The 26,537-nt window shown below is 46.7% G+C and overlaps 1 protein-coding gene across 5 annotated transcripts in view; it reads right to left on the bottom strand.

The window, feature by feature from the left end:
- Positions 1-26,537, bottom strand: part of Ablim1 (actin binding LIM protein 1) — a 186,827-nt gene that overhangs the window by 137,588 nt on the left and 22,702 nt on the right. For all 5 annotated transcript variants that reach the window (XM_078045117.1, XM_078045070.1, XM_078045097.1 and 2 more), the window contains exon 2: positions 131-265. In XM_078045117.1, the coding sequence (XP_077901243.1) occupies positions 131-265 (135 nt within the window). The remainder of the gene's footprint in view (positions 1-130; positions 266-26,537) is intronic.

Here is a 26,537-nt window from a genome sequence, read left to right as displayed (position 1 = left end):
AATCCTAAACAAGTGGTTCCAGGACTTCTGAGGGCACTGACGTATCCTCCAGGGGCCTGGGATGACACTAAAGGGGATGACCTGCTGGTGGTGACATGCCACGGAGCCAGGACGCTGAGACACTCTGTACCTTTGCAGGTAAAACATTTGATGTGGAAATGTCTCGTCTGCACCCGGAGCACTTCGCCCTTGCACGGCTCCCCACATTTATGGCAGTGAATGACGGGCTTCTCTGATGGGTGGTGAGGGTCCTGCGGGTGGGCCACTGGAAGAAAAAGAAAAAGATCCAGATGATGAAGGGGGCATTTCTACCAGTGAGGACAGTGAGCATAACATCCCCACCATTTGGTATCCAATGAGCGACAAGTCAAATCAATAAACATGGCACCCACCCTCTGCTACAACCACTGGGTCCACAAATAACTGACGGTGGTGGTTTGAACAGTCCATCACGGTGACACGAAGCTCGTTCCTCTGTGGAGCCTGCTGTCCTGCCCCTTCCTCCCCAACTCCTCTAGCACAACGTAACTGGACCATTAAATGCAAACTCTTGTTTGGGTCAAAATTCTCCATCTTTGCAGCAAGTCTTTTCCTTGACTCAGCACATTTCAGCAGTTCACTGTAGACAGTGAGGTCCCTCGAACGTGGGGACCATTTCTTAGTGTTCATTTTTTCACCCCAGTGATATGTCTCCTTTCTCCCAAAGCTCCTGAGGACATAGCAAAATGCTCAGCCCAGCAAATGTTTTTATTTATGAATTAACTAGTACATAACGGACAGTTCTGCCACAGAGTATTTCCTGATCTTCATTCAGCACCTCATTTAGCCTGTTGGAGGGTTATAGGACCCTCCCATTATGCCCACAGTTCCTGACACACAACTGTGGGCAATAATGAAAAAAGAAAACAAAACCCATGCAGATCCCTTCAAACCTCGGTTTCCTTTCCCATAAAATAGAGGGATCAGACCAGATGATCTCTAGGTCTTTTCAGACCCTAAAATCACATGGAGGGGCTTACAGGGATTACTCTCTCCACCTCCAGAGTATGGTTTTCAGAGAACAGAGGTTGTTGTGACTGCCCTGTCCTGGGAACGGGACGCACAGCCTCTGCTTTGCAGAGGGCCATGGGAGAAGGCAACGAGGGGACACCTGCAGCTTTCAGCAAACCAGGTGGCTTCATTTCACTCAGTTTCTTCAGCCAGTGTGTGCACATGGCCCTTGTTGCTATGAAATTCCTTTTCTGACTGAGGTCATTAGAACCCATGTGATATAAAAACACGTATCACGTAAGTACCTCCATGAGGGTGATATGGGATAAGAAGAGGGAACCTAAAATTCATCCATCAACACAAGGAACATAGGTGATTTTTTTTTTCCTTGACTCATGATAAAACTGCTTTGGGCAGGACAGTGGAGGGCAGATCCTGCTGACACTCAATTTAGAAAGCACCTTAAAGCAAGGAGCTCTCTGTACACTGCAAGGACAATAGTTCACTGTTTCTCTCAGACCTCTGTAATGTTCTCATTTTTGCCTGGAAAAAAGTCTGAACAAGATAGTCCGATAATCCATTACTGGCTAACTTCTGAGGAACAAGGTTCCTCTTGTGAGACTTTGACTAAGAGCAGGTGTCGTTTTGGATTAAACACCTGATCCGTACTCTCTACACTGGATCCTGCGAATGTCCAGCCAAGGTACCAACCTTGCAATTCACCTGCATTTCCTTATCTACCTGCAGGGATCTCTCTTGAAAACCTGTATTTACCACAGAACTCGGTATTTTCTAAAGGAATTAAGGAGGGGCATGCTATAAAAATCTCTAAACAACCACTTGACTTTAGAAGTGATGTGTATCAAGGCCAAAAATCTATTTACATTAATGTGTGCTTCAAGAGCTGATGGAGAACACGTGAGGGTTTTGTTGTTGTTGTTGTTGTTGTTTTAGGTTAACTCCTGCTTCTCAGGAAGGTAATATTTATTGGTGTCTGCTAATGCAGGCATGGTACTGGAGCCTACACACAAGTCACTTCATTCCCTCCTCCCCACCCTTCTCTCTCAGCCAGGTGGGCCTTGTTGTTCCCAGAGAAGCTGAGTAAGGGTGAGTGCAAAGACCTTTACCCAGGCTATTTCGACTCTGGTCTCTCAGGCTCCTCCCAGGGTATTTGTACAAATCAGGAAATTGTTATAAGTCAGACCATAATTTATTTAGCCAAGTTCAAGTGCAGTTCTAACAGCAGCGACCAGGGCTTGGCTTATGAAGGGAACACTCACACTGGGTGCTGCAGGCATTCCTCAGCTGGGCCTGGCACCCAGCGGGCAGTTCTCAAGGTAACTATGTAGATCCCCAAATCAGAACCCCTGGTGCCATGGACTAAAGATGCAGATTTTTGTCTCACCCCAGTTAAAATGGCTACTATCAGAAAGACAAAAATAAGAAATGCTGGTGAGGAGCTGGAGAAAGGGAGTTCTCATATCAGTTGGTGGGAATGTAATGTACCCATATGGAAAACAGTATAGAGATTCTACAAAAAATCAGAAATAGAACCTCCATACGATCTACTGGGTATCTGTCCAAAAGAAATGAAATCATTATGTTAAAGAAACATCTGACTCTCGTGCTCATTGCTGTACTACGCACAACAGTTAAACAGAATCAACCTAGGATAAAGAAAATGTGGAATATACACATAATGGAAAATTAACATAAAAAGAATGTGATTTTGTCATTTGCAACAACGTAGATGGAATAGGAAGGCATTATGTTAAGTGAAATAAGTCAGATACAGAAAGGAAAGTACCTCGTGATCTCAAATATATGTGAAAGCTAAAAAAGTTGATCTCAAAGAAATAGACACCGGAGTAGTGGTTACCACAGTATGGGGATGGTATGGGTGAGGGAGGGGTGGAGAGAAGATGGTTAAGGATACAGAGGTGCAGTTGGGTATGGAGAATAACTGCTAATGTTCTATAGTACAGTAGAATAACTACGGCTGACTCTAACTAATTGAATATTTCAAAATAGTTAGGAGAGAGTATTTTGAATGTCACCCAACACAAAGAAATGATATATGTCTGAGGTTGTATATAGACCAGTTGCCCTGATTTGATCCTTACCTATTGTATAGGTATTAAGATAGCTCCCTGTGCCCCCAAAATATGTACAATTACTATGTGTCAATCCCAGTGGCTCAGGAGGCTGAGGAAGGAGGATTGAGAGTTCAAAGCCAGCCTCAGCAAAAGTGAGGTGCTAAGCAACTCAGTGAGACCCTGTTTCTAAATAAAATATAAATAAGACCCTGTTTCTAAATAAAATATAGGGCTGAGGATGTGGCTCAGTGGTTGAGCACCCCTGAGATCAATTCCTGGAAGACCTCCCTCCCCCCAAAAAAATACAGTTAAAAAAAATGCAGATTTTCCCCGATCTTCTTTTCTAGTAAACTACTCAGGAGGTTCTTACACATACTCCAGTTTAAGAACTTCAGAATTCTTACATTTTCAGTAGGTCAGCTAGAGAAGAGTGAGAACAACAAAGAGTAGTAGTTCTCAAGACCCTCCTTTTCAGATGGATATGAGAATACATAGAGTGAATCCCTTAACCACAAGGAGGATGCATTTGGGGATAAGAAACACTGGTTTCTCCGAACACTGAATCGCCTACCCTGAGCAAGCCAGCCATGCTGAGTAATGATGAGCCGAGGAAAGTATCATTTCACTTCTTGGCTTTTCTCTATGTCTGAATAAAAAGGAGTCAGTGCAAATGCTGGCACGAGCTGCAAAGGTCAGAATGGGGATCAGCATCTGCATTTTGCAAGTGTTTCCCTTTGGAAATATATATTACACCGCAAAACCCTCCCTGCCCCCAAATGACTTTCACCTTCACCCAGAGAGGGCCAGACTGCTCAGTGTTCACTCGCCTGTCCTTCATCCAGCAGCCCAGGCGGGGCACACAGCAGAACCCTCATTTGCAAAGAAATGAGATTTTCTTATTAGGGAATGACACAATCCAAAAGACCAAAAAGAACCAGTGTATATTTTATCCCAACTCAAATCACTGGAGACAAAAGAATCTCTTTTCCTTTTTAAGGATGAACAAAGAAGTTCACTTTATATAACTGTCTTTGAAAATTTGGTAATTACCAAACGTGTGTTTGTGGATTTAATTCTATGATTTTTGAAATATGCTGAGTTGGTTGCAACACAAACGTGACATTAATGCTGTATTCCTCTCATCTGCAACTGGCTCCATTGCTAATCTTTCTTTGATGGCTCCATCTTTCAGAGCCTGGGAGGGTCCCTGTTTATTCTACCTATGGGCAAATTAGGAGCAGAGTATTAAAAAGTGACCAGCAAGTTATTCTCAGAGATACACTTTGCCCTCAGACTTCCCAACCCTTCCCACCACACCAACTCCATCAATGATTCACCTGGAACTTGGGTTAAAGTCTTCCATTAGCTCACTAATTTTGTTGCCACAATAAGAAGAGTAATGAAACCAAAAGTGAGGTTGAACACTTTCTGGATAATGAGGAAATACACAGGAAGAGCCACGAGTCTGTTTGCCTGAAAGGCTGAAGAGATTCTTCTACTACCTGCTGTCCAGTTTGGAGAGAAGCTGGCTATTTAGACCAAGCTGTCTACTCCAAGGTGGAAGAGTTTCATACTGTTTTTGTAGCCAAGCAGAGCAGATTAGTCACATGGTTGAAACTCCTGTGCAGGACAGAAACCAAAGGTCCCTTTTTGATGCATTGATTTTAAAACACCTCAGGGAATGAGACTGAAATTCAGGCCACAGAAGAAATTCCAGTAACCTTTGGCTTCCTCAAGCAGAGGCCATCGCAGGCCTTAGAGGAAGGCGGCAAGGCAAGGCAGAGTCCTTCCTCAATTCCAGAACCATCCTCGCCTTGCCCAAGCTCCATCCCTCTGGGGCACGGACCACAGAAACAGCACATCCAAGAAGTCACATCTGAAAGGAAAACCTCCTTAGTGGTAAAGATCACAACCCTGCGGACCTGGCATGAGCCGTGCCTTGCTCCCAGTCGCCTGGAATGCTCAGTCTCATGGAACCAAACTGCCCCTTCCAGTCCCCTTCTCCCTCCACAGCACCATGGCTCCCTTAACCAGCCTGTGAAGGGACACAGTGCTTCATGGCTTTCATGTCCACTGCTCACTGCACTCTCAAGAGCCCTGAGGTGGGAAGAAAAGGTACTGTGGACCCCCTTTTGACAACAGCCAGGCTCAGAGAGCAACCCACTCTCCCACAGTGACCCGGCCCAGGGAGCAGAGCTGGCAGTAAACCAAGGCAGTGACTCCAAATCCAGAGCCATCCCCTAATCACCGCTCATCATGGACGCTCCTGCAGTCACGCCCCACTCTGCCCTCTCCCACCAAACCCCCGCACCTCCCTCACCCCCCCATCCAGGCCCTCAACCCCCTTCTCAACTGCCCAGAGCTTTCCCTCCTGCTGTGTCTCTTCCTCCAATGTAACCTGTGAGAAGCAGCCTGTGCAGGAGGGGGGACACAGCTCTTTGCTGCCACGGAAGAAGGGCCTGGCGGGAAATCTGACAAACGCCACCAAATATCACAGCCAGGTGACGGAGGCCAGTATCTGCAGTGCGGAGCCACAGAGAGGGAACGGTCCTCTGATATGAAGCGATGAAGTGGGTGCTGTGCCTGTGGTCACAACCTCCCACCCCCCAAAAACTCATCATTCTAATGAGAAGAATCCCAAATTGAGATTCTATGAAATAATGACCGGCACCCTTCCAAACTGTCAAGATCATCCAGAACAAATATATCGAGACACTATCTCAACCAAGAGGAGCCTAAGGAGACAGCCTAACAAATACAATGTGGGATCCTGGAACAGAGAAAGGACATGAGACAAAAACTAAGGAGAGCTGCTGGTTGCAGTGGCGCACACCTGTAATCCAGCGGCTTGGGAGGCTGAGGCAGGAAGATCAGGAGTTCAAAGCCAGCCTCAGCAACTTAGAGAGGCACTTAGCAACTCAGCGAGACCCTGTCTCTAAATAAAATATGAAAAAGGGCTGGGGGTATGGCCCTGTGGTGAAGCACCCCTGGGTTCAATCCTCAGTACCTCTCCCCCCAAAATAAAAACACAACCAAGGCAAGCTGAATAAATCATAGACTTTAATATGTATTAACGTTGGTTCATTAATTGTAACAAATGTAGTACACTAACACAAGATCTTAACAGTTAGGCAGACTGGGTGTTAGGTATATGAGAACACTATGATATTCTCAATTTTTGTATTATCTCAAAGTGTTTTTTAAATAAATTTATGTTAAAAAGAATAAAATTAAACTTCCAATAGTTTTCTGAGTAAGAATATATCAAGTCTACAGTTCTCTGCTAACTTTAGAGATCTCCAGTGACATGGCCCGCACTAGCTCTGTAGATCTCTAAGATGGAACTACACTCCCTAAGTATTTATCACTGTGCTAACAAGTTCTGAACTCAGGTAGCCTGACCCCAGAGACTGAGCCCTAAAATACTCTGCTATGATTGTACTAATAAACAAATGCCCCTTGAGCTGGGGTACTGGGCACTTCCTGGTTTGGCATCTTCTTTTCCCCAAGGTCTCAAGCACGGGAATGGTTCCTGGTTGCCTCACCTATTCAAGTCAGCCCTGGCCCACAGAGCCCAGCCCACGTCCTGATGTTCTCCAAAGCTTTCACTACAGCTTAGAATGATTAAATATTTCCTCTTCTCCACGTTCTTGTCAATCAACTCAAACTCAGACGCTGAGAAAGTAAAACAGACTTTATTTGGGGTCTCAGGAATTGCAATTAGGGAGACGCAGGTTCAGAGAATTCTGAATCATTGTTCTGGAGGAGGCAGGGAAAGTGGGCTTCTATGTGATTTTCTTTTGGGAAACTTCTGTTTGGTGTTAAGAACAGGTAATGTGAGGCACGGGACATGTGACCAATAGAAAAGAATGTATGTCCTTAGCAAAGATGTCCATAAAACAAGAGTCCAATAATCTTTTCTGTGCATCTTAAGTGTCTGGACACGTCATCTGCCTACAGTCACAGGTTGAAAGTAACCAAAGCTCACACCACAGACAGTGGACAGAGTTGCACCCACATCCTGCTTCCTCATGCCTCTTGACTCCATTTTGAAAAACTTACTGTTGCTTTCGATATAATTTTCCTCTGATTTGCACATTCTCTAGGTTTGAACAGCTGTACCATCATCCAGCACTTAATTTCTCTAGTGTTTTTTGTTTGTTTTGCTTTTGTTTCAATGCATCAATTCTGATCTCACCAAACTGCAAGCTCCCTGGTCAATTTCTCCAAATTTCTGAAATGCTTCCTATTTCAAATATCAAATAAGTTGAGTTGTCATTTCTGTTCTTCTCTGTTCATTGTTTGGATGAGGGAAATAGGGTTACCACCCAATATCACTTCACAATAAGTAACTTGAGAACACAACTATAACACTGTAACAGAGACATTTATTGATCACTTACTATGTTCCGGACACTGTGATAACTAATTGATACCCAGGATCACAGATAATCCTTACAACTGCCTTACAGAGGTACTTTTGCATTATTCCTGTTTTGCAAAGGAGAAACCAAGGCTAATAAGAGTTAACTACTTTATCCCAGACCACACAAGGTTAGAAATAGTTTGAATCCAGACACCATGCTTGGAAGCAGAGTGTTGGGGATTTCCACAGGAAGACCTTATTCAGGGCTAGAAGGAAACGGAGCTAGGATGGGGTGCCCGCTAGACTTATCACACAGCTCACAGTGGTGAACACCCAGCTGTATCATCATCCAAAGGTAACACCTTTGCTATTAAGTAAGCAGATGGGAAATGGCACTTCAATATAAAAAGAAGTGATTCCAGGCTGCAGCAATTTATGGGAAAGGAACATGTAGATGTAAGGATGGCTCAGCAAGGAAGGGCAGCCTGCCATTGGGAGGACCTTCCCTGCATCCTCCAGGCTGAGCAGCAGCCTGCCTGGCCCGGAAGCCTCCTCAGGTTGAGATTGCATTAGGTTGACTTTTGCTTAAAACAGGAATCCTATTCTCTTGGGAGTCTGTGTTTCAGAGTCTGCCTCATTATCTAGAATATTTTCTCTGCTTCTACCTCCTGAATTCCCACTGAAACATAAGCACACATCCCAGAGATGAGCTCTCTCCCACCTCCCACTCCCTTTCTTTGTGCTAGAATGGCCTAGGAAGCAAAAACCTCAACAGTTTAAAATAAATGCATAGGGTGCTTAATTTGCAGTTTACCCAAAGTCCATCTCCTGCTGTGGCAAGTGTGTAGTTACTCAAGCTACACACATGGTTACCCCATCATTAATTGTCCCAAACGATCCTCCTCTTGAATTGGTCTCCACAGCCCCATTTTCTTATACCGTATGCGTCTGGTATTCAGGATTATTACTTGGCACCAACAGTCCCCAGTGGGAGAACTGTGTTCTAGCCTCTCTGTCTCCTGCAGCTTTTAACTTGGAAGATGTTCCTATTTTTGACTGGCAATGCACTCAGTCCTCATTATTCCTCCAAACATAAAAGACACTGTCAGCAGCCCCTCAAGCTGGGCTCCTGATGACAGAGACAGGCTGGACTTACCTCCAGTTAATCCGATTCCTCCCGGGCAAGGAGGTGCTAAGATTACCTACAACTTCTATAGTCCTGCAACTTCTTCCTCCTAAGTCACCTGATGTCTTTGCTCTGATGTGCTCCACCTGCCTTCTAGTAGGCGGGTTAATCTCAGAAAGGGATTTTATATCAGTTTGGTGGCTTACCATCCCTTCCCATAAGAGAGACTATTTAGACACACCTCTGACTGTCATGACTCACGGGGACAACACCCTGCCCTGACATCTCCTGGCCTTTTTCTGACCGTGTTAGTAATTTTACTTTGGAGTAAGTCATTCATTTAAAAATCCATCTCTTCTCCCCAAAAGCTATCAAATGGAACCTTGGGCTGGCCCAGCCCTGCCCTTTCTATCACATGCCTCAACCTTCCAAGACAGTGCTGAGAGCAGGCGCCTTATGTCCAGGTTGGCAGCAGAGCTGTGTGAGGTCATCTCCTCCTGGGAGCCTCTATGGCACCAGCCTGGCACACAGAGGCCTGTGTCAGCTGAGTTAGGAAAGACGGTCACTAACCTGTAGGAGCAGAAATATCTGATGTATGACAAAAACAAAACCCTTCTGGAATCTGATAGAAACTTTTCAAGTCACCCAGAGATCTCAAATTGTCCCTGCACAAGCAATTCCACTTAGAAATGGATCATATCAAACAGCCAGGCGGCGGCTACAGTCTGAATCCTGCGTGCAGAACACTACATCTTAATGGATGTGACAGAGCCACATCCATCCTGATTCCGAGATGGGGAGGGACTATGGCCCCATATGACCCATTTATAGGAATACAAATCAAGAGAGAGGGTCAGGAACTATCAGCATTGAGGCCAAGGATCCTGAGACAGGGCTTTGCTTTGGCATGGTATCACCACTGCCTTCTGTTCCCTAGTTCCAAATCCAGACATCTTAGAGGACTTCAAACACCAAAGAACCAGGATGGTGACAGAAGTGCCCCAAGGTGGTAAAAACTTATTCGTGAACAGCACAGAGGCTCCCAGCTGCCTTGGCCTTTTTCTCCTGGCTGCTTCTACTTACGTCCCTGGACACACTTGGAATCATTAACTAGTTAAAATATAGCATTTTAGACAAGCTATGGAAATGGTTAATGTGTACAGCACCTTAGTACTTTTCTATCTATAAAAAGTATTCCAAGACAGTAACTCTCCGGTCCCATCCACTCCATTCTACACATATTCAAATCGAGCTTCAGAGATGTTAAAGGATTTGCCTGTGAAGAGCCAACTGTGTGGCCAGTGACCTCACTTGGAAGCTCAAAACTGGCCATGGCAGAGGTATTTACACCACGGAAATCGTCACTCTTTACCAATCAGGGCTTTCCTCTGCCCACCCTCCAGGGAGCTGATTGTTAAACATTTACCAGCCACCACTGTGCCCAAGGCCTCACTGCTGGTAAACAGCAAAAGGAGACTTTTAATTCAGGTCCTTATACATTTCAGAAACAAGCATTTGAGCCCTTTTTTAAAAGGTGTTTCTGCTCCTATGATCAACATATAGACCCACCTTTCCCTGGTCTCTCCAGCGCCTGCGCACCCACTGGGAGACAAAACCACAAGACCTGTGTTCACAACTTCTGAACTGCAGAGTCAGACATGTGGCAGATTCTACAGCTACTCTCTAGATACTTAGGCTCCCGACTCCTCCCAGACCTGAAGTTCAAGCCCATTCAAGCCTTCGCTATGATGCAACTTTGCCGGGTGTGACCTCTGCAAGGAAAGGCAAACACACATAATCTACACCTGTCGCCTTGCTAGCAACCTGTTCATCCAGGTGACAGACAGCTTTAGCTCTGGTGGCTTGTTCGATTCTCTCATTAAAATTCAGAGATTCACCTGCTTGACTAGAAGGGAAGAGATCTCTCCTGAAGTTCAACAAAGACTTTATGAAGTCTCAAGCCAACCTTCAGGAGGGGGATAATGGAAGCTCAACGCGGGGCTAGCGGGAGCAGGGGACACAGTGAATAAACACCTCCATGAAAACTCTCAGTGGGACCTCAGCCCTTGAGAAGTACCTTCATATGAAGAGCGTGAACAAATTCCGTCTCAGAGGGAGCCTGCTGTGCCACCTGTCGCGAGGCTGGTGGGAACTCTGGAGACAGACCAGCCCTGCCTCTGAGGACAGGGATCCCAGGGACACGCACAGCACACGCTGACCTGCACAGAGGAGAACCACTGAAGCTGCCCTGGGATGCTGCAGGCCCAGGAGAGGCAACAGCAATGTGCTTGGGCTTCCAGAGAGAAAACCATGCCGCTGGATGGTTCAGAGGGCTGGGGACAGTTTCACAGAAAAGGGAGTGGAATTTGACACTGCGGGACAGGCAGAAGGGAGTGAGCGATGAGGGAAGGATGGTGCAGAGCCATGAAGAGCACAAGCAAAGGCCCAGGTGAGACAGCACTGGCACTTCTGGTCTCACCTTCTGGGTCAGCGGTGGCTTCATGAACAGGGAAAAAGCCAGGGGAAAGTTGGAACATTTCCCCCGTGATGTTCCTGCAGATCCCAGATCCTGCTCTCCAGAGCTTACGGTTTAGTAGGAGAGGTGGTTGGGAAGAGGGATGGGGAAAGACATGGAATGGATGGGGATGAATGAACACAACATGAACATGAGTGGCGCCAGTGCCACGTGCCCAAAGAACAGTGTTAAAACAAGGAGAGAAAAAAGAGAAAAAAGCTTCAAGATAGAAATGCCCTTTCAGAGGAGCCCAGAGGAAGGGTAAGACATAAGTGGGAAGGAAGGAAGAGGAAGACAATGAGCAAGGTGGGCTGGGGCATGTTTGGGGAACATCTGGAAACCCGATTTGGCTGAAGCACAGAGGAAGGGCCACAGGAATCCGGGTGGGGAAGAGGTTGCCTCTGTGCGTGCCTGCAGGACAAGTTAGGATCCTCATCTGTCCTGGTCTTGAGATGAGGGATGTAACCAGGGTATAGCCCGACCTGCTGCTAAGGATGTCTGTCAGCTCACACGGTAGTGGGTGGGGAGGGCTCAGCCCCTGGTCCAGAGTGGGTCACAGCATAGATTCTGGTGCCGTTCTTGGCTTTGTCCCTCTTAGCTCCGTGACCTTAATTAAACAAGTTACTTGTTTTCTCTATCAATTTCCTCTTCTTAAAATGAAGATAAATCCTGGGAAGTGCTCTCACTTTTCCTGACAGGTGAGTGTCCAAACATGGAAGCCGCTGGGTTTCTGAAATGAATCAGTGTGGGAAAATTGTGGATCATAGTTTAAGGTCTGTGACAGCTTTGTGTCAGTGTGACCAAAGTACCTGACATGGACAACTTAGAGAGGGAAAGTTTATTTTGGCTCATGGTTTCAGAGTTTCAGTGGATGGTCAGGTGGGCCCATCACTGTGGACTCAGGTGAGGCAGAACATTGTGGCAGAAGGGTGCAGCACAGAAAAGCTACTCAGCTCATGGTGGCCAAGAGTAAAGAGAGAGGGGAGAAGGGGACACAGGAAAGATGAACCCTTCAAGGGCACACCCTTGGTGACAAACCTCCACCAGCCATGCCCCACCTGCCTAGTTACCACCCAGTGCATTCAAACTCAGACGGACTGTTTAGGTAATTGCTCACGATCCAATCACTTCACTCCCAGACATTCCTGTATTAACACAGACGCTTTTGAGGGACACCTCATATCCAAAAGGTCCTTCACCATGAATGCCCATGCACAATACCTCAAACTCAAGTAAGCTGGATTTGTGGGCTCTGCTGCCTCTGGCTCTCAGCAGGGCACTTCTCTGCTGTGTAGCACTCAGGCACGTCCGGCTCTTCTACAGAATCTCACAGCCCTCGGGGTCACCATTTCAGTTTACTCATAGTGCTCGAAGCAGCAGGTTTGTTTTTTCACAGCTTTATTGAGACATAATTCAGGTTCCATATGACTCACCCATTACAGTGTGCAGTTAATAGTTTTTAGTCTATTCACAGAATTGTGTGGTCATCACCAGAATCTAATTTTAGTACATTTTCTTTACCCCCCCCACAAAAAAAAAAAAACCTATTAGCAGCCATACCTCACTTCTCCCCCAGTTCAGTCCCAGGCAACCACTGATCTACTTTTTTGTCTCTGTATAATTTCAACAAAGGAGCAGACTTGATTAGTATCTGTTAGTGTCAGCTTCTCGACATTCGGATAGCAAGCAGAAAGAACAATTGCATATACCCTGATAGGAATCGTCCAAACTTCTACCTGTCTCACGCCTCACTGATGCACAAAATCCTCGGCACTATGGGATTTTTTTTTTTTTTTTATGACCAATACATGCTCAACCCAACATCCTTACTTTTATTTCATCTCTGTTTCCCTCTTGGGAAAGAGCCCATCAAACATAAAAAATGTGAAAGTGATGCCATCAGACCCAGCTCGTGTCTCCTGTAGGAGTTTCCACAAACCCAACTTTCCTAGAGGAATACCAACAACAACGTCAGCACCAGAGACTCGCCAGAAGGTCGGAAACAGCAGGACATGCCTACTCGTAACTGACCACTCAGCCCAGTCAAGGGCTGGGAGGGGTGTAAGGTGCCGTTTTTAAGAAGGCAAGGATTTTGTTTCTGGAACCAGTGTGCACTTTCAATGCATCTGTTCAGTCTTTTGCCACACAGTAACCAGAAGGAACCTTTAAGGACCTAACTGAGCAGACTGCTCCACAGGTTAAGCCCTCCACCGAGCTCACAGCTGCACTACCAACATGCCCCGATGGCCCTGCGGCCTCTCCAGCCTCCTCTCCCTCTCCAATCCACAGGCTCCCAAGCTCCAGATCTTGCTGCTTCAAGACCTCCACACATGCTCCTTTTCCACCCCAGGAGGCCCTTCCACAGCTACTAGCAAGGCTGTTCCTTCTTTGCCTTCTGGTCTCACCCTAAACCAGCTTCTGTGTCATGTCCTCCAAGAGCCTCCCCCTCCCACCTCAGTGAAGACACTGTCCCTGCTTCCCTGACACCTCCAGCTCAGTTTCCTTTCTTCATACTCATTGCATCCTAAACATTCTCTTTCTTTTTTTTTCTCCACTTCTATTTTATCCCCTAAGGTCAGTGCCATTGTATTCCCAGGCTCCAGCACAGTTACAGGCACCAGGTTCATGCATTCACCACTGCCCAGACTTTCTGACTCTTTTCCTTAGCAACAGCCTCTAGGTGGAACCGAAAGTTAAACAGCTTGGATTCACTGACAGCATCTATCAAGGAGGTAATCTGGATGATGTCAATACGAAAGCTGAAAGATTTGTGGAAATCCCCGACTCAGGAAAAACAAGGGATGAGCAAACTGATGGACCAGCCTCACACCAGCTCTGGCTAAGCTCTCTGAATAACAGCCACACAAGGGAGCCCGATCTCCAGCCGGCCTGATCTGAGGGGAGGAGCTGGGGTGGCACAGAGCCTGGAAAAGCTGAACTACGTGGTTTCAGAGCAGGACGTGACGATGTAGAAGAGCCAGCAGGGACTGTGCAGAGCAGACGGACGGCTTCCTCCAGGAAGACTCCACAGCACCTGGCTCAGCCTCAAACACTTTAACACAACTGTTCCCAAAGGCCAACATGTTCCTACATCAGATCATCACTGGACACCTCACTTCACACACAGAGATGGACCAGAGTCATCAGTCTGCTTGTCCGAGGGATGTGGGCACCAAGAGCTCAACAGGTAAAGGTCCTTCACAAGGTGCAATCACAGAACAGTAGAAATACTGACCCCAGGAAGTCACTTGTGTGGTCCTGGAGTTAAGCCTTGCTCTGCCTGAGGCAAACTACAGACAGAGTGGACAGGGGTGGTCCTGCTTGTTCCTAGACTCACCTGTCCCAGTCTCCTTACCTTCCTGGGCCCTGAAACTTCTCTAATTACTAAACTCCACAACATGGACACAGGACCCTGACCTTGCTTGGTCAAGAGGAGTACCAGTAGTAATGGCAACGACCGAAAACTGTCCCCAGGCTCTTGCGAGGTGCCAGGTGTTGTTTGAAGCATTTTATGTGGATTCGAGGGGTTAATTCTCACAATGACCCTATCAGATTGGAACCACTGTTGTCCCTACTCCCTAATGAGAAAACTGAGGCAGTGGGAGGTTAGGTGATTTGCTCAATGACACACAATTAATAAACAGAGTTGGCTTCTGAACCCAGGCAGCTGAGCTGCAGAGCTCCAGCTTACGAACACAACTTATTTTCAAGAAGACCCATAAAATATCAAAGGCTTAGGGGATAATTTTTCAAAGCTATCAAAACAAATGAATGACAACTGTCACTGGGACATAAGGACGGACTTCCCAGGTTCAGGCTGGGAAAACGTTAAGCTCAAGTCCATTTAACCTAGGAATAAACTTATTTCTCCTCACCACCTTTATCTTAGTCCTATTTCATCTACAAAGGTCCTTGGGCCATTCTTCTGGTTCTGGGACATTCATCCTATCCTGCTACTTAAACTCCACAGATCATCTGACCACATTAGCATTTATTGAGCACCTGCTGCAAGGCAGGTGCCAACTGTGAAGTCTTGACACACATTAGCTCATTTAAATCAACCTTCACAAGAAAGACATGGGGTGAATAGTAAGGTTTTCCCCCTTGGATTTTCATCAGTTTTAAGAACCAAATAGGCTTATGCACATAAAAAGCAAATGTGTTTATAATGCACAACAGCAACCACTGCCCCACCCCTCCCAAATCCCACAGGTAAACATACTCAACTCTTTCCAGCCTTCATCACTACTTTCTTTTTTAAAAATTTTATTTAGTTATAGATGGACACAACACCTTTTATTTCATTTATCCTTCTCTATGTGGTGCTGAGGATCGGACCTAGTGCCCCACATGCCAGGAAAGCGCTCTACCACTGAGCTACAAACCACAGCCCCTTCATCACAACTTTCTTAACACTCTGCTCACACCTACCCTGCCATCTCCTAGTAACACCCTCCTCCTTGGATAAGGATTTAGCTCTCACCAACTTGGCTATGTTGTGAATTTTACTTAAATCTGTTTATACTTTGAGAATGCAAGTATTGTTCTACTAGACTACAGCATACCCTGTGAGTAGGATTCCCTTCCTTACACAATTTTTTTTTGTCCTCTTAGACTTAATCACATCCTTTTCTCCCATTTGCCCAGTTCTTGATGAGCACTCCCTCAGGTTATCATTTATTTTTGTTCTGATCTACCAACAGTTCTTTCCGATTCTCAAACTTATCTGATCACTTATCACAACTCCCCACCTGGAGAAAAGAGCAGGTGTTCTCAGTGTTGTTTTACTGGAGAAAGTCCAGGCTGTTAGAAAGCACTGGGAAAACTCCCCTACTTCTACTCCTTGGGGAGTGGAAACTGGGAAACGGGTGCTCCTAAGGAAGGAGTCAGTGTGTGATGTGCACTGAGGTTAGACCTTGGGCCGCAGACCCCAGGCCTGGAAGCAGATGTGGCTTAGGGGTGGTTTCCTTTGGATTTTCTGCCAACTGTCAATAAAATATCATTTTACTCCGAATTTAGCAGTTGGATCAGTTCTTGAATGTATCAAGAAGCCCAAACAGGGGCTGGGGATAGAGCTCAGTTGGTAGAGTGCTTGCCTTGCACACATAAGGCCCTGCATTCAATCCCTAGCACCACGGGAAAAAAAAAAAAAAAAACAAGAAGAAGAAGCCCAAACAGATGACATAAAATTCTGGGCAACTTCTGTTTAGGATGGAGTGATAAATAAAAGATTCAGAAATTGTCTTCTTATTGCAAGTAAAGAAACCCAACTTAACAGAAATGTACTCATCAGCACTGCACCAAGATGGAAGCCTGGCTGCCCAGGGAAGTCCCGTTTTCATCCCATAAGAATTTATCTAGACGTCCTAATTGAATGGGTTTCCAACTTTTGAATCTTTACCCATTAGAACATGAACTCAGTTAATTGGGTCATAGCCAGAATATTTAAAAAACACAAGAGAAAATAGTAGAGAGTAAAGGTAGGATTGCTTCATGTGATTTTTAGCTCTACACAGACATGTGTGCCTGAGTCCTGGGTCTTTCTGAGTGGGAATGTATTTCTTTCTGTTGGTGGGTTTGGTGGCACTGGCTAAGTAAGCCCCCGACCATAATCTGGAGGCCCTACGATGGAGTTCTGCCAACAGGATAGTCTTGCTTGGCCCATAAGTAATTTTTCATTTTTATTTTTGCTTCATTTTTTTTGAATTCCACACCATAATTTTATAAAGAGAAAGTTGAATTATTTGCCAACATTTAAACACCTGGAGATTTTACATTAAAATCCCTATTTCTAGCTGTCCTTGGAAACTGGAAGGTCTAACCTTGGCATATCACTCTCCTGGACCTAGATGAGTGACACACTGATTCCTTGCTTAGGAGCACCAGTTTCCCATTTCCACTCATTTAGGTCACCTGCCTGGTCCTTGGAGACCTTTTAATGTATGACCTCAGTTCATTCGTGTGGCCCACAGGTGCTCCAGGTACCCTCCCTCACCTTCAACATACTGTGGGGCCAACACGGCCTCTGCCAAACTGAGCTGGCTGTCCCCAGTTCAAAGATGCCCTTTGCCGCTTCTGCTTCACCAATTTAAACACCCTTCTCTCAGTCCCCGGTTATCCGCACTTGCACTCCTGAACATCCTTCAAAGCCCAATCAGCCATGACTGCCCAGAAGAATGAATGGCTGTCTGCCCTGGGATCTCTGTTACTTAATAGTTCTCTATTTGAGTGCATTTCACACAGTATCATAATTATTTATTATTATTATATTATTTATAATTATTGCTGGAATGTGAGTGCTTTCAAGTCAAGAACTGTATTTAACTTGTTTCGATGTCTAGATGGCTTATCTTACACTAGGTTCTGAAGAAACATTCCCTGGATAGGCATAAATATCTCCCTCACCTGTATATAATTCATTCATCTATTAGTTCATTCACTACTCAGTGAATGACGACTATGGACAGACACTGCGCTGTGGATACAAGTTGAGTCAATCACCATCCCTGACCTCAAGAAACTTCCAGAACCTCAAGGCCAATCTTAAATGCCCCCTTTTCCACAAAGCCTTTTCTGATTCTCTTGGGATAGTGATCCTTCCTTCCCTTGAAGCTGCACAGAACATCGTTCGCATCCCTCATTATTGCCTTCTAATCTCATTCTCAATCTATACCCCTCCAACACTAACTCTACATGAAAAACGCCTTGTAGAAAGCATAAAACTGTGGTGTGGTCAAGGCACTGCTGGGAATCCACTGCTGTGGCTCATTGCTATGTCAGGCTGGGACCTTCACATGGGGGGAGTGGTAGGGTGTTTCAGGTACAGGGAACAGAGGGTTAATGAGGCTTCAGTCTAGCAGATGCCAATCCCACTGGCCACCCCCACACTCTGCTCCTCCATGGCTGTTCAGAAGGGGCCCATGAGGGGCACATAGACAGCAGTCCAGTTGATACCTGTTTAGCACTGAGGGGACCCTCCCCGGACCTGATCATTTTTATGGGGGTTACTCATTCCTCTCTCCCGTTTCCTGTCAGACACCAGAATAACCTTGCTGCCTTTTTGGACCATGGCCTGTTCTTAGTTTTTCTTAAACTTCTCCCTTCACCCAGTGTTTCGAATGGTGAACAATAATAGAAAGAAACAAAAGAAAAACATGGGCTAGTAGAACACAGAATGAAGTGGTAGTGAAGGAAACACTCCACGTTTCATAGTATACTTTAGCTCTTCAAAGACTAAACAGGGAGCAGAAGCCTCTGTGAGCCAACACAGCAAATGAATTATCTCCTACCTGAGAACTCCAAAGAGCTCTGCAAACCCCAGAAACATGCTCACCTAAGACTTCAAGAACTGTGAATGGTGCCTAGGGAACAGCACACCTGTACCTTCACTCTAAACCAGTGTCAGCTTCCTTCAGCCTCCCAGGGCCCCAGCTCACCCCACGAGAACTTCCTCCCACCCTGCGCACACCCAGTATCTCCTACTGACAGCAGTTTCTTGGCCACAAGGACGTCACAGAAGGTCTGAGTCATTAGGAAATACAGCTTCCTTCTGTACTGCAGGAGGTTCAGGTGAAAACTATGCTCTTTGCCTTCTCCGTCATCCGTGATCGTGAGCAAGATAAAATTTTCAAAAGGAAATGAAGCTACTTATATAAAATTCTGACCCTTCAACCCATCTTCAGGGCTGAAAATTTTACCCACAGAACTCATGGATTATTTAGACAGTGTCCAAGTGTGGTTCCTCAGCAGGAACATCAACATCACCTGAGAATTATTAGAAGTGCAAAATCTCAGGCACTTTCTCAGACCTGCTGAATCAGAAACCGTGGGGGCAAGACCCTTGAGTGGCACATAGACAAGCCTCCAGGAGGTGCTGATGCCTGCTAAAGTTGGAGAACCACTGGTCTAGATTTCTCTGGAATTATTAAAAATGCCAGCATCTTCCTGGTTAAATCCAAGTTTGAACTGTTGATTGCAATGAGACCAGAAAGGCAACTCAGTGCCCCCCCCCCAGCACCCTGGACCCTAACAGCATTAATCATGTCAGTCTGAGCACAAATATAATGTCTCAGAGAAAAGAGGTCATGCATAACAAATACTCGATTTCCCCAATGTTAACAAAATTTGCCCTTGAATACACAGCTCCTGCCAATTTGGGATAAACATACCTCTCAGTGTGAGTCACCCTCAGCCTAGCATACAATGAAATAGGAAGCTGGGCTGGTCTCAGCTGTGGTTTGCCCAGAACAGGCTCAACCACAATGGGAAGAAATCCCTGCACCACCCACTGATCACTGCACCTTCTGAAAAGTTCTCTGGCTCTTTAATGCTGGCTCAGGGAAACACTCAGCATTTTGACTTTGGCACAGGAGAAGCCAACAGTAATAGGCTCCTCCTTCTTGCCCCACACGGGGCTGTGAATATGATGACTCAGAAGAGCCACTTCTCAAAGAGAATCAGGTGCCAAGATTCTTCTCCGGTAGGGTGAGGCTCCCACAGCATGGCTTTTCTGCAGGAATCTGGAAAAGCCAATTTGCCTTTCCTTAAAGAGGGCTGCAGTGATGCATTAGAGGATGTTCATCCTTCCTGGTCACTTAACCAGATAATGGGAAAGGCAAGAGGTAGGGCCACCTCCCAGAGTCCAGGAGCCGCTAATAATAGGGCAGCCCCTCCCACTCCTGTGCCCACTGTCCATGTACTCTTGACTTCTTCCAAAATGGCTCTCAAGAGCTTTGGATCAATTCAAATCCTTCTCTCCAATTTATTTACACATTTAGCCCTCTGTCTAATTGTGACAATGACATATTTTTTCTTGCTGGATTAATAATATCTTTTAGACCTCAGTGAGTAGGCGGCAGAAGGCAGGGGATTTGTCATGCCTCTTTTTTTTTTTTTTTTTCTTCTAATGCAGTTTTTTTCCCTTAGCCTTGGGAATCTCATCATTCAGACAGCCCTTCTGGAAAGAGGGTAAGAAAAGACATACTTCCTCCTAAAAGTAGCGCTTTCATTTATAAAATGGGAAAAAGATAATTCACGCCTGAATGTTCTTTCTCTCTCAAGTGGAGTAAGACAAAGCTGGAGCTTTCTTCCCCCACAAGTGAGCTGTGTGAACGGGTCACCAAACAGACAACTGACGGAGAAATGTGTAGCCTGTAGTGTCTCCTGCAACTTCCCTGCAGACCTTGTTTCGAAATGTCCTTGTCCCTAGTGTCTCCTTAAAAAGCTTAGAGCTTTTCAAGTTCAAGCAAAGATGAAGAACCTAGACAAATCCAAGAGCAGGGTCAGTTAGGACACTGGACATCAGCCTGGGAAGCTTTAGACATTCAACCCAAACTGGGAGCAGCTAGAAAGTGGGGGCCTGGAAGATGACTCTCTGGTCACCCTACACATGAGGAATCTTCCCACCACAATGAAAGGTCTACTGTCCTCAGTCTTCCCTGGGTGGAAGAGAGTTGGGTTTCAATTCCATTAGACAGTGTGTGTGCACCAGGTGGGTAGGGTCTGTGTGATGTGCATGCTGGGAGAAGTGGGATCAAAGCGGTGGCAGCTACGTTAGAGGTAGCAACACTTGGCAGCTATAAAGGTTGCTTTACAAGACTACCTATGAAGTCCACAGTGCTGGAGAGAAACTGCGCACACCTGCTCCGGTTGCACAGGTGAGGATGGTTTAACGTCTCTGTTTACTTAGGTGCACAGAGTCACTCTAGAAGAATTCACAGAGGGATAGGCCTTTGGGGAACCATATGAGGAAGCAGAACTTGAGTTAGGTCATTGATGATGCAGAAGAGAAGGATACACATATTTCTCATGTAGGGAGGGTGGGAAAAACGATAAGTCTAAGGTTGCAGGGGACAATACCCCTTCCCCCTGATGATTCAAACAGCAAAATTTTGGTGTGTTATAAGTACAGTGAGCACAGGTTTGAGATAGGTAGAAAACTCTTCTGCCTTCTAGCTAAATGGTCTCAGTTTCCTGACTCCCATGAGGTCCTCCTCCTAGCGGAGTGGGGGGGCACCACTGACCCTGATGAGCTAAAAGCCTGGACACAGCGTATGCAGAGCTCTCAGCCCAAAGCCTGCCATCTGGGATGTGTCCCATCACCGACAGATTTAATAATAACATTAAGAATTAAAATAAAACAAGATGGGCTTAGAAGGATATTTGCCCAGATGGGGCTGGGGAAGAGGTATTTTGAGGACTTGGGGAGCACCCTGCGAAGCCAGAAGGGAGGCCTGGATTTCATCTTGTCGTTGATTTAGGTTTTTCAGCTGGAAAACGATAGGATGATTCGGCGTCCTAAGAGGATTACTTTGGTGCCAGTGTGTAGGTCACGTTTGAGACACAGCACAGCAGTGTTCTGGAGCTGCCAAGAGTAAGGCTGCAGTGGCCTTCAGATGTGGCAGGAAGGGGATGCCGGACACAGCTGCTTGTGCCCAGGGGGGTGTGGTGTTGGCTTCTCCAGGGAGACCAACATCTGAAGTACTACTAGGCTCCCAGAGGAGGGCGAGTTCTGCTCCTAACATTCCCTTCAGTGGTGGGGAGTGTTTATACCAACTGTTCAAGAAATCCCAGGGTCCTGCCAAGAGGTTTAAAGTGGAGGGCTCATTTCTGATGACCCTGGTCTCTTATCCCCAACACTGCTTCAAGGTTTATAAAGCTGAATCCCCGCTCCTCTCCCCTTCCCACCCCCATCCCCCACTTTGCCCCGCCTGCCCATCCTTCTCAAGCCTTACCACCTAACACGGGTCTGAGTATATCAGGTGGAACTGCATGCCTCCCCCCAAACCCCAGCACCTCAGAATGTGGCCTTACCTGGACACATGACCTCCACAGAGGAATCAAGTGAAAACGAGGTCATTAGGGTGGTCCTCATCCACTGACTGGTGCCCACTCGACACGGGGGACAAAGGCCATGTGGGCTGGAAGGCAGAGATGAGGTGATGCTTCCACAAGCCACGGTCCACCAAAGGGGGCCAGCACACCACCAGAGGCCACGGGGACGCACAGGACAGATTCTCCCCAGGATTCAGAAGCAACAAACGGGGCAAACACCTCGATTTCAAACTCACAGCTTCCAGAACTGAGACAATAAATTTCTACTGCTTAAACCACCCAGTTTGCGGTCAGGAAGCCCGAGCAAGCCCATCTCACCTCTCGACACTCCCATCACCTACATCAAACTGCTTCATGTCCCACTGATTGTCACACCCCGGCTTCTCTCTAATCTATTCCAATGTACCCCATGTCCAAATGTCCCCAATCTTTAAAAGCCTAGTTTCAGAGCCACCTGCTCCAGGAAGCCTTTCCTGGTCAGCAGACTTGGGTCAGCATACTCCCACGCCTGACCTCCTGGAGCCTCTTCTCGACATCCCTTCCTGGGAGTCGTTTCTGAGCCTCATTGGCTTTGTCCAATAGAGGGTGATGGCCCGAGAACAGCCACCGTGTCTTCTAACTCCACGGGACTTCCTGAGGACCCAGCACCTTGTCCACACTAGGACGAGTCTGCAGGGGACGGTGACTGAAGAGGAGCTTCCTGGGGGAAGATCTTAAAGGAAGGTGAGGAGACTGAGCCAGGACGTCTCTACCTGCTCTGATGAACAAGATCATTCCCTCTCCAGGAACTGGGATGGGCTGGGAAAGGAGGCACACTGGTGCTCCTCTGTATCTGAGACACCCGTTTCTGCCAAAAGCTAACTGGCCTCAACAAGCTGCTGCGGTGGGTTGGTCGGCTTCTGGTCCAAACATTTCCCGTCTCCCACTCTGTGCTCGAGAGAATCCATCTAACGACACCTTGAAGAGGACTGTGTCCGGGTGTCCTAGAGCCCCTGCTCTCCAGCACAGTGGTTCTCAACCGAGGCAGCACTGTCCCCTGGGGGGCATTTAGAAATGTCTGAAGACATTTTCAGTTGTCATGAGTAAAAGGTGAGTGTCACCTTCCCCATGTCTCGCGGGGGAGGGCCAGGAATGCCGCCAAAACATCTTACAACACACAGGGCAGGATGACAAAGAAGGATCTGTCAAAATATCAATGATGCCCGTGTTGAGAAGACCTGCTCCAGAGAAGCTGTTTGCCTCGTGGGTGTGTGTATGTGTCCCACACACTCAAAAGACAAGTGGAGAGCGGACATCCCTCCCTGGAAGGACTGGAATGAATTTCTACCCTAAAAGCAAGTTGGGCCAGTCAAAGGTAGCAGAAAACTTCCTGGGGGGGGGGGTGAGATACCCAAATGTGAAGCTCTATTTATCTCACTGTCTCTCTTTTGCCTTTGAATTCTTATCATTTTATACCTAGGCATTCTTTATTATTCAAATCAGATGAGTGTTTATATAACTATCTCCAGTATTTGCTTACTCTTGTTTTCTCCAACCAAAAATAGAGAAATAAATAAACAGACCCAGTCACTTCCTTTTGAAGTCTCAAAACTGCACTAGGAGACACACCAGCCAGACGATTACAGCTTCTAAATGAGAGCGGCGCCTCTGGGGAGCAGGTTGACGAGTGTGTGTTCAGGAAGACAGATATTGACCGACAAACCCACAAAAGCCTCTTCTGCTTCTTTGTTAGGGGATACAGCAAGGGCAAGGTGCCCTTGAACACTTCAGAGAAATAACCACTTCGTCAAGATTCTGGGATCAATAAGTGTCTGCAACTGGAAGGGAGAGGGTGACTGATCAGGAGAACCAAAGATCATGGGGGTCAAAGAATGTCAGAGGACACTCCATGCCAGCTGAGGTGGGATAGGGAGGAGGAAGGAGGTGTGTGTAGCCGGAGGAGGGGAGGAGTAAGGGAGGGGGTTAGTGTGCTTTGCTTCCAGCCCCTGTCACCCCTAAACGTGAGATTTTAGAGAGAAAGCAATGGCAGAAACCAACGTGAGCGCCGAGTGGCGAGCACAACTGAAGTCTGAAGGCTTCCCCGCTGCTACGGCAGATGCTAGCCTGACCTGAGCCTGTGCCAGGGTGAGTCCTGTCAGTTCCAGCAGGAAGAAAGGAACTTGGGAGCAAGAAGAAATGCAGAGGACTGGAAAAGTCCCCAGATCAAGAAGCCACAGGTACTGTCCCAGCTCTGACAACAGTCCAACCTGTGTCTGCTGTTGGAGAATCTACCACAGGGCAGACACCAAGCTGCACAGGACAGAGGAAGATGGAGTTAGGGCAGCTGCCTCCTGAGAGACTCACTGTGTAGTAACAGAAACCATGTATGGGTCACACAGGATGAGTATGGTCCAACTACCTGCTGTGTGACCTTGAGCAATTCACTCACCTTTTCTGATCCCCCGTTTTCTCATCTCTAGGATGAATGCTGCGCTACACACTCCCCTGTGCCCTTCTCACATCACAGGCTACAATCAAGTTCCCTTCTTTCCACGGAAGCTCTGGTGTCACTGCCAAAAAACCCTGCCTTTCTCTGCTGTTGGCTGAGGTAGGTGTAATCAGAAAGCTGGGAGGCCTCAAAATAAAAAAGGAACAGTCTTTAATCAGTGGCTAAAGGTTAAGATAATGCTAGTATGTGACCTCTCAGTGGCCTTTCCAAAGTGTTCCAGCTAAAAAGTGGCTGCTGCCTTGTAAAGTAAAGGTAAACCCAGGCAGCCTAAGCTCTGGACTGAGGAGGAGTTGCTATGGGGTCTCCTGATGTGCAATGCATGCCACATTCGGCAGGTCTGGGGCTGCCCTGCTCCCCACGGGAATAGACTGAGAAGTGGCTTTTATTGTTCCCTCTCCCATCACTCATAAATTACTTGCACTAGGATTCATCGGCAACAGAGATTGGGGCCATGTTATTCTAGGTGGGTGGGAGGTACAAATGAAGAGATCCAACCTCCAGTAAATGTCACAACTGTATTTGGCACTGAGAGATCCAGGAAGCACCCCAGCAAGGGATGAGACATTATCAGAAGCACCTGTATTTGCACCAAATTGTTTCACTCAACTATTGTTTATGCAGTGAAAGACCAAAGCTAAAGCAGGTCAGCACTGAAGACCTCGGGTGTAGAACAAATAGCAGAACCACAGGTCTGTCCTGCGTGCAGCCCTGACACTGACAAGCTGTCATGAGGCTACTTCTCAACCCATCCATTAGTGTAATAAAACCAAATTGCATTTCCAGCAAAAAGGATCAACTTGAGTTCAGCATTTTCATCTCGAATGTACTCCCTGTAGTAGCTTTAAGAGAAAGTGGATATAGATAAGTTGTTGAAATGGTCCAAGACATCCCCAGAAAGGCAGATGTCTGTGTGAGTGGTGGAAAGTATCCCACAGTAAGAAGATGTGACCATAAATCTAAGCTTACCAGAGACAAGATTAAGGGGTGACCATTTTACACTATAAGACCATTGGTGAAGGTCTCTAAAGCATTGTTAAGAGAAAAAAAATGAAGTCACAGAAAAATGGTGATAGAATGATCCCATTTTTTAAATATTTCTCTCATAGTATATCTAATTTCAGTCTAGAAAGATCTGGAAAGACATACACTAACCCTTAACAACTGAGGTTGACTGAGTAGAAAGGAAGAGCTTTCTTTTCTTCCTATTTCTACATTTCCACTTTCTTAACTGGAGATGAATCTATATATTACTTGAATAATTAAAAACAAACTCTGGCTGTGTTCTTTTGCAAACTAGAATTCAAGTCTGAAAGATTTGACTTAATTTCAGGGCCACACCCAACACACTCAGGAAGGACACCTGTGCAGGGCACACCCACCCGGCCTTGTCACATTCTGCTTTAGAATGTGATCCCGTTACCTTTGCCATGAACAGCGTCTTTGAAGAAAGCACTTGGAGGAGTGATGAAATGATAGGCTATAAATACAGCACACCTGAAACCTTCCACACAACAGCCCTGCTTCTCCGCCCAGCCTCCAGCGAGGCTTGGGCTGGTCCCAACACTGCCCGAGGCTGTAGGAAGGACCCTTCCTTCCATCACATCTCTGAACCCACTGATGGGGGGAAGGGAGGTGAAGGAGGAAGAAGAGAATGAAGGTAGGATGGGGACAGCCTCAAACACAACCAAAGATTAAAACGCGATAACAATCAAACGAGACGCACACCCTCGGGAGCTCAGTTGTGCAAACACTCCGGAGATAAGATGAGGATCAGACGCTGTGGCTAAATTAAAGGTTCTGAATGAAGTCCCGGTTCGATGGAATCCCGGACTTCACAGCACAGAGTCTCCCACCCAGAACATGTCTGCCTGGCTTCCGATGGATCCTTGCCCGTTAGGTGGCCAAGCCCCGCAGTGCCACTCCAACTTCTGCAACCGCGCGCCCTGGTCGATATTTATAATTACCTTTCTCCTTCACCATGGCAACCGGGTCCTTGGCGGAGCCGGCCGAAGGCAGCAGGAATGAACTCTGGGCGTGGAAGCGCCTCGGCAGACAGATCCGCGCTGCAGAGACTGAGGGGAGACGCCCCCGACATCCACTCGCGAAGTCCGAGGACGCGGCTG

Source organism: Ictidomys tridecemlineatus, chromosome 1 (assembly GCF_052094955.1).
Source record: "Ictidomys tridecemlineatus isolate mIctTri1 chromosome 1, mIctTri1.hap1, whole genome shotgun sequence".
In the NCBI taxonomy this organism is placed as follows: domain Eukaryota; kingdom Metazoa; phylum Chordata; class Mammalia; order Rodentia; family Sciuridae; genus Ictidomys; species Ictidomys tridecemlineatus.
This window is presented reverse-complemented; position numbering and strand designations above follow the sequence as displayed.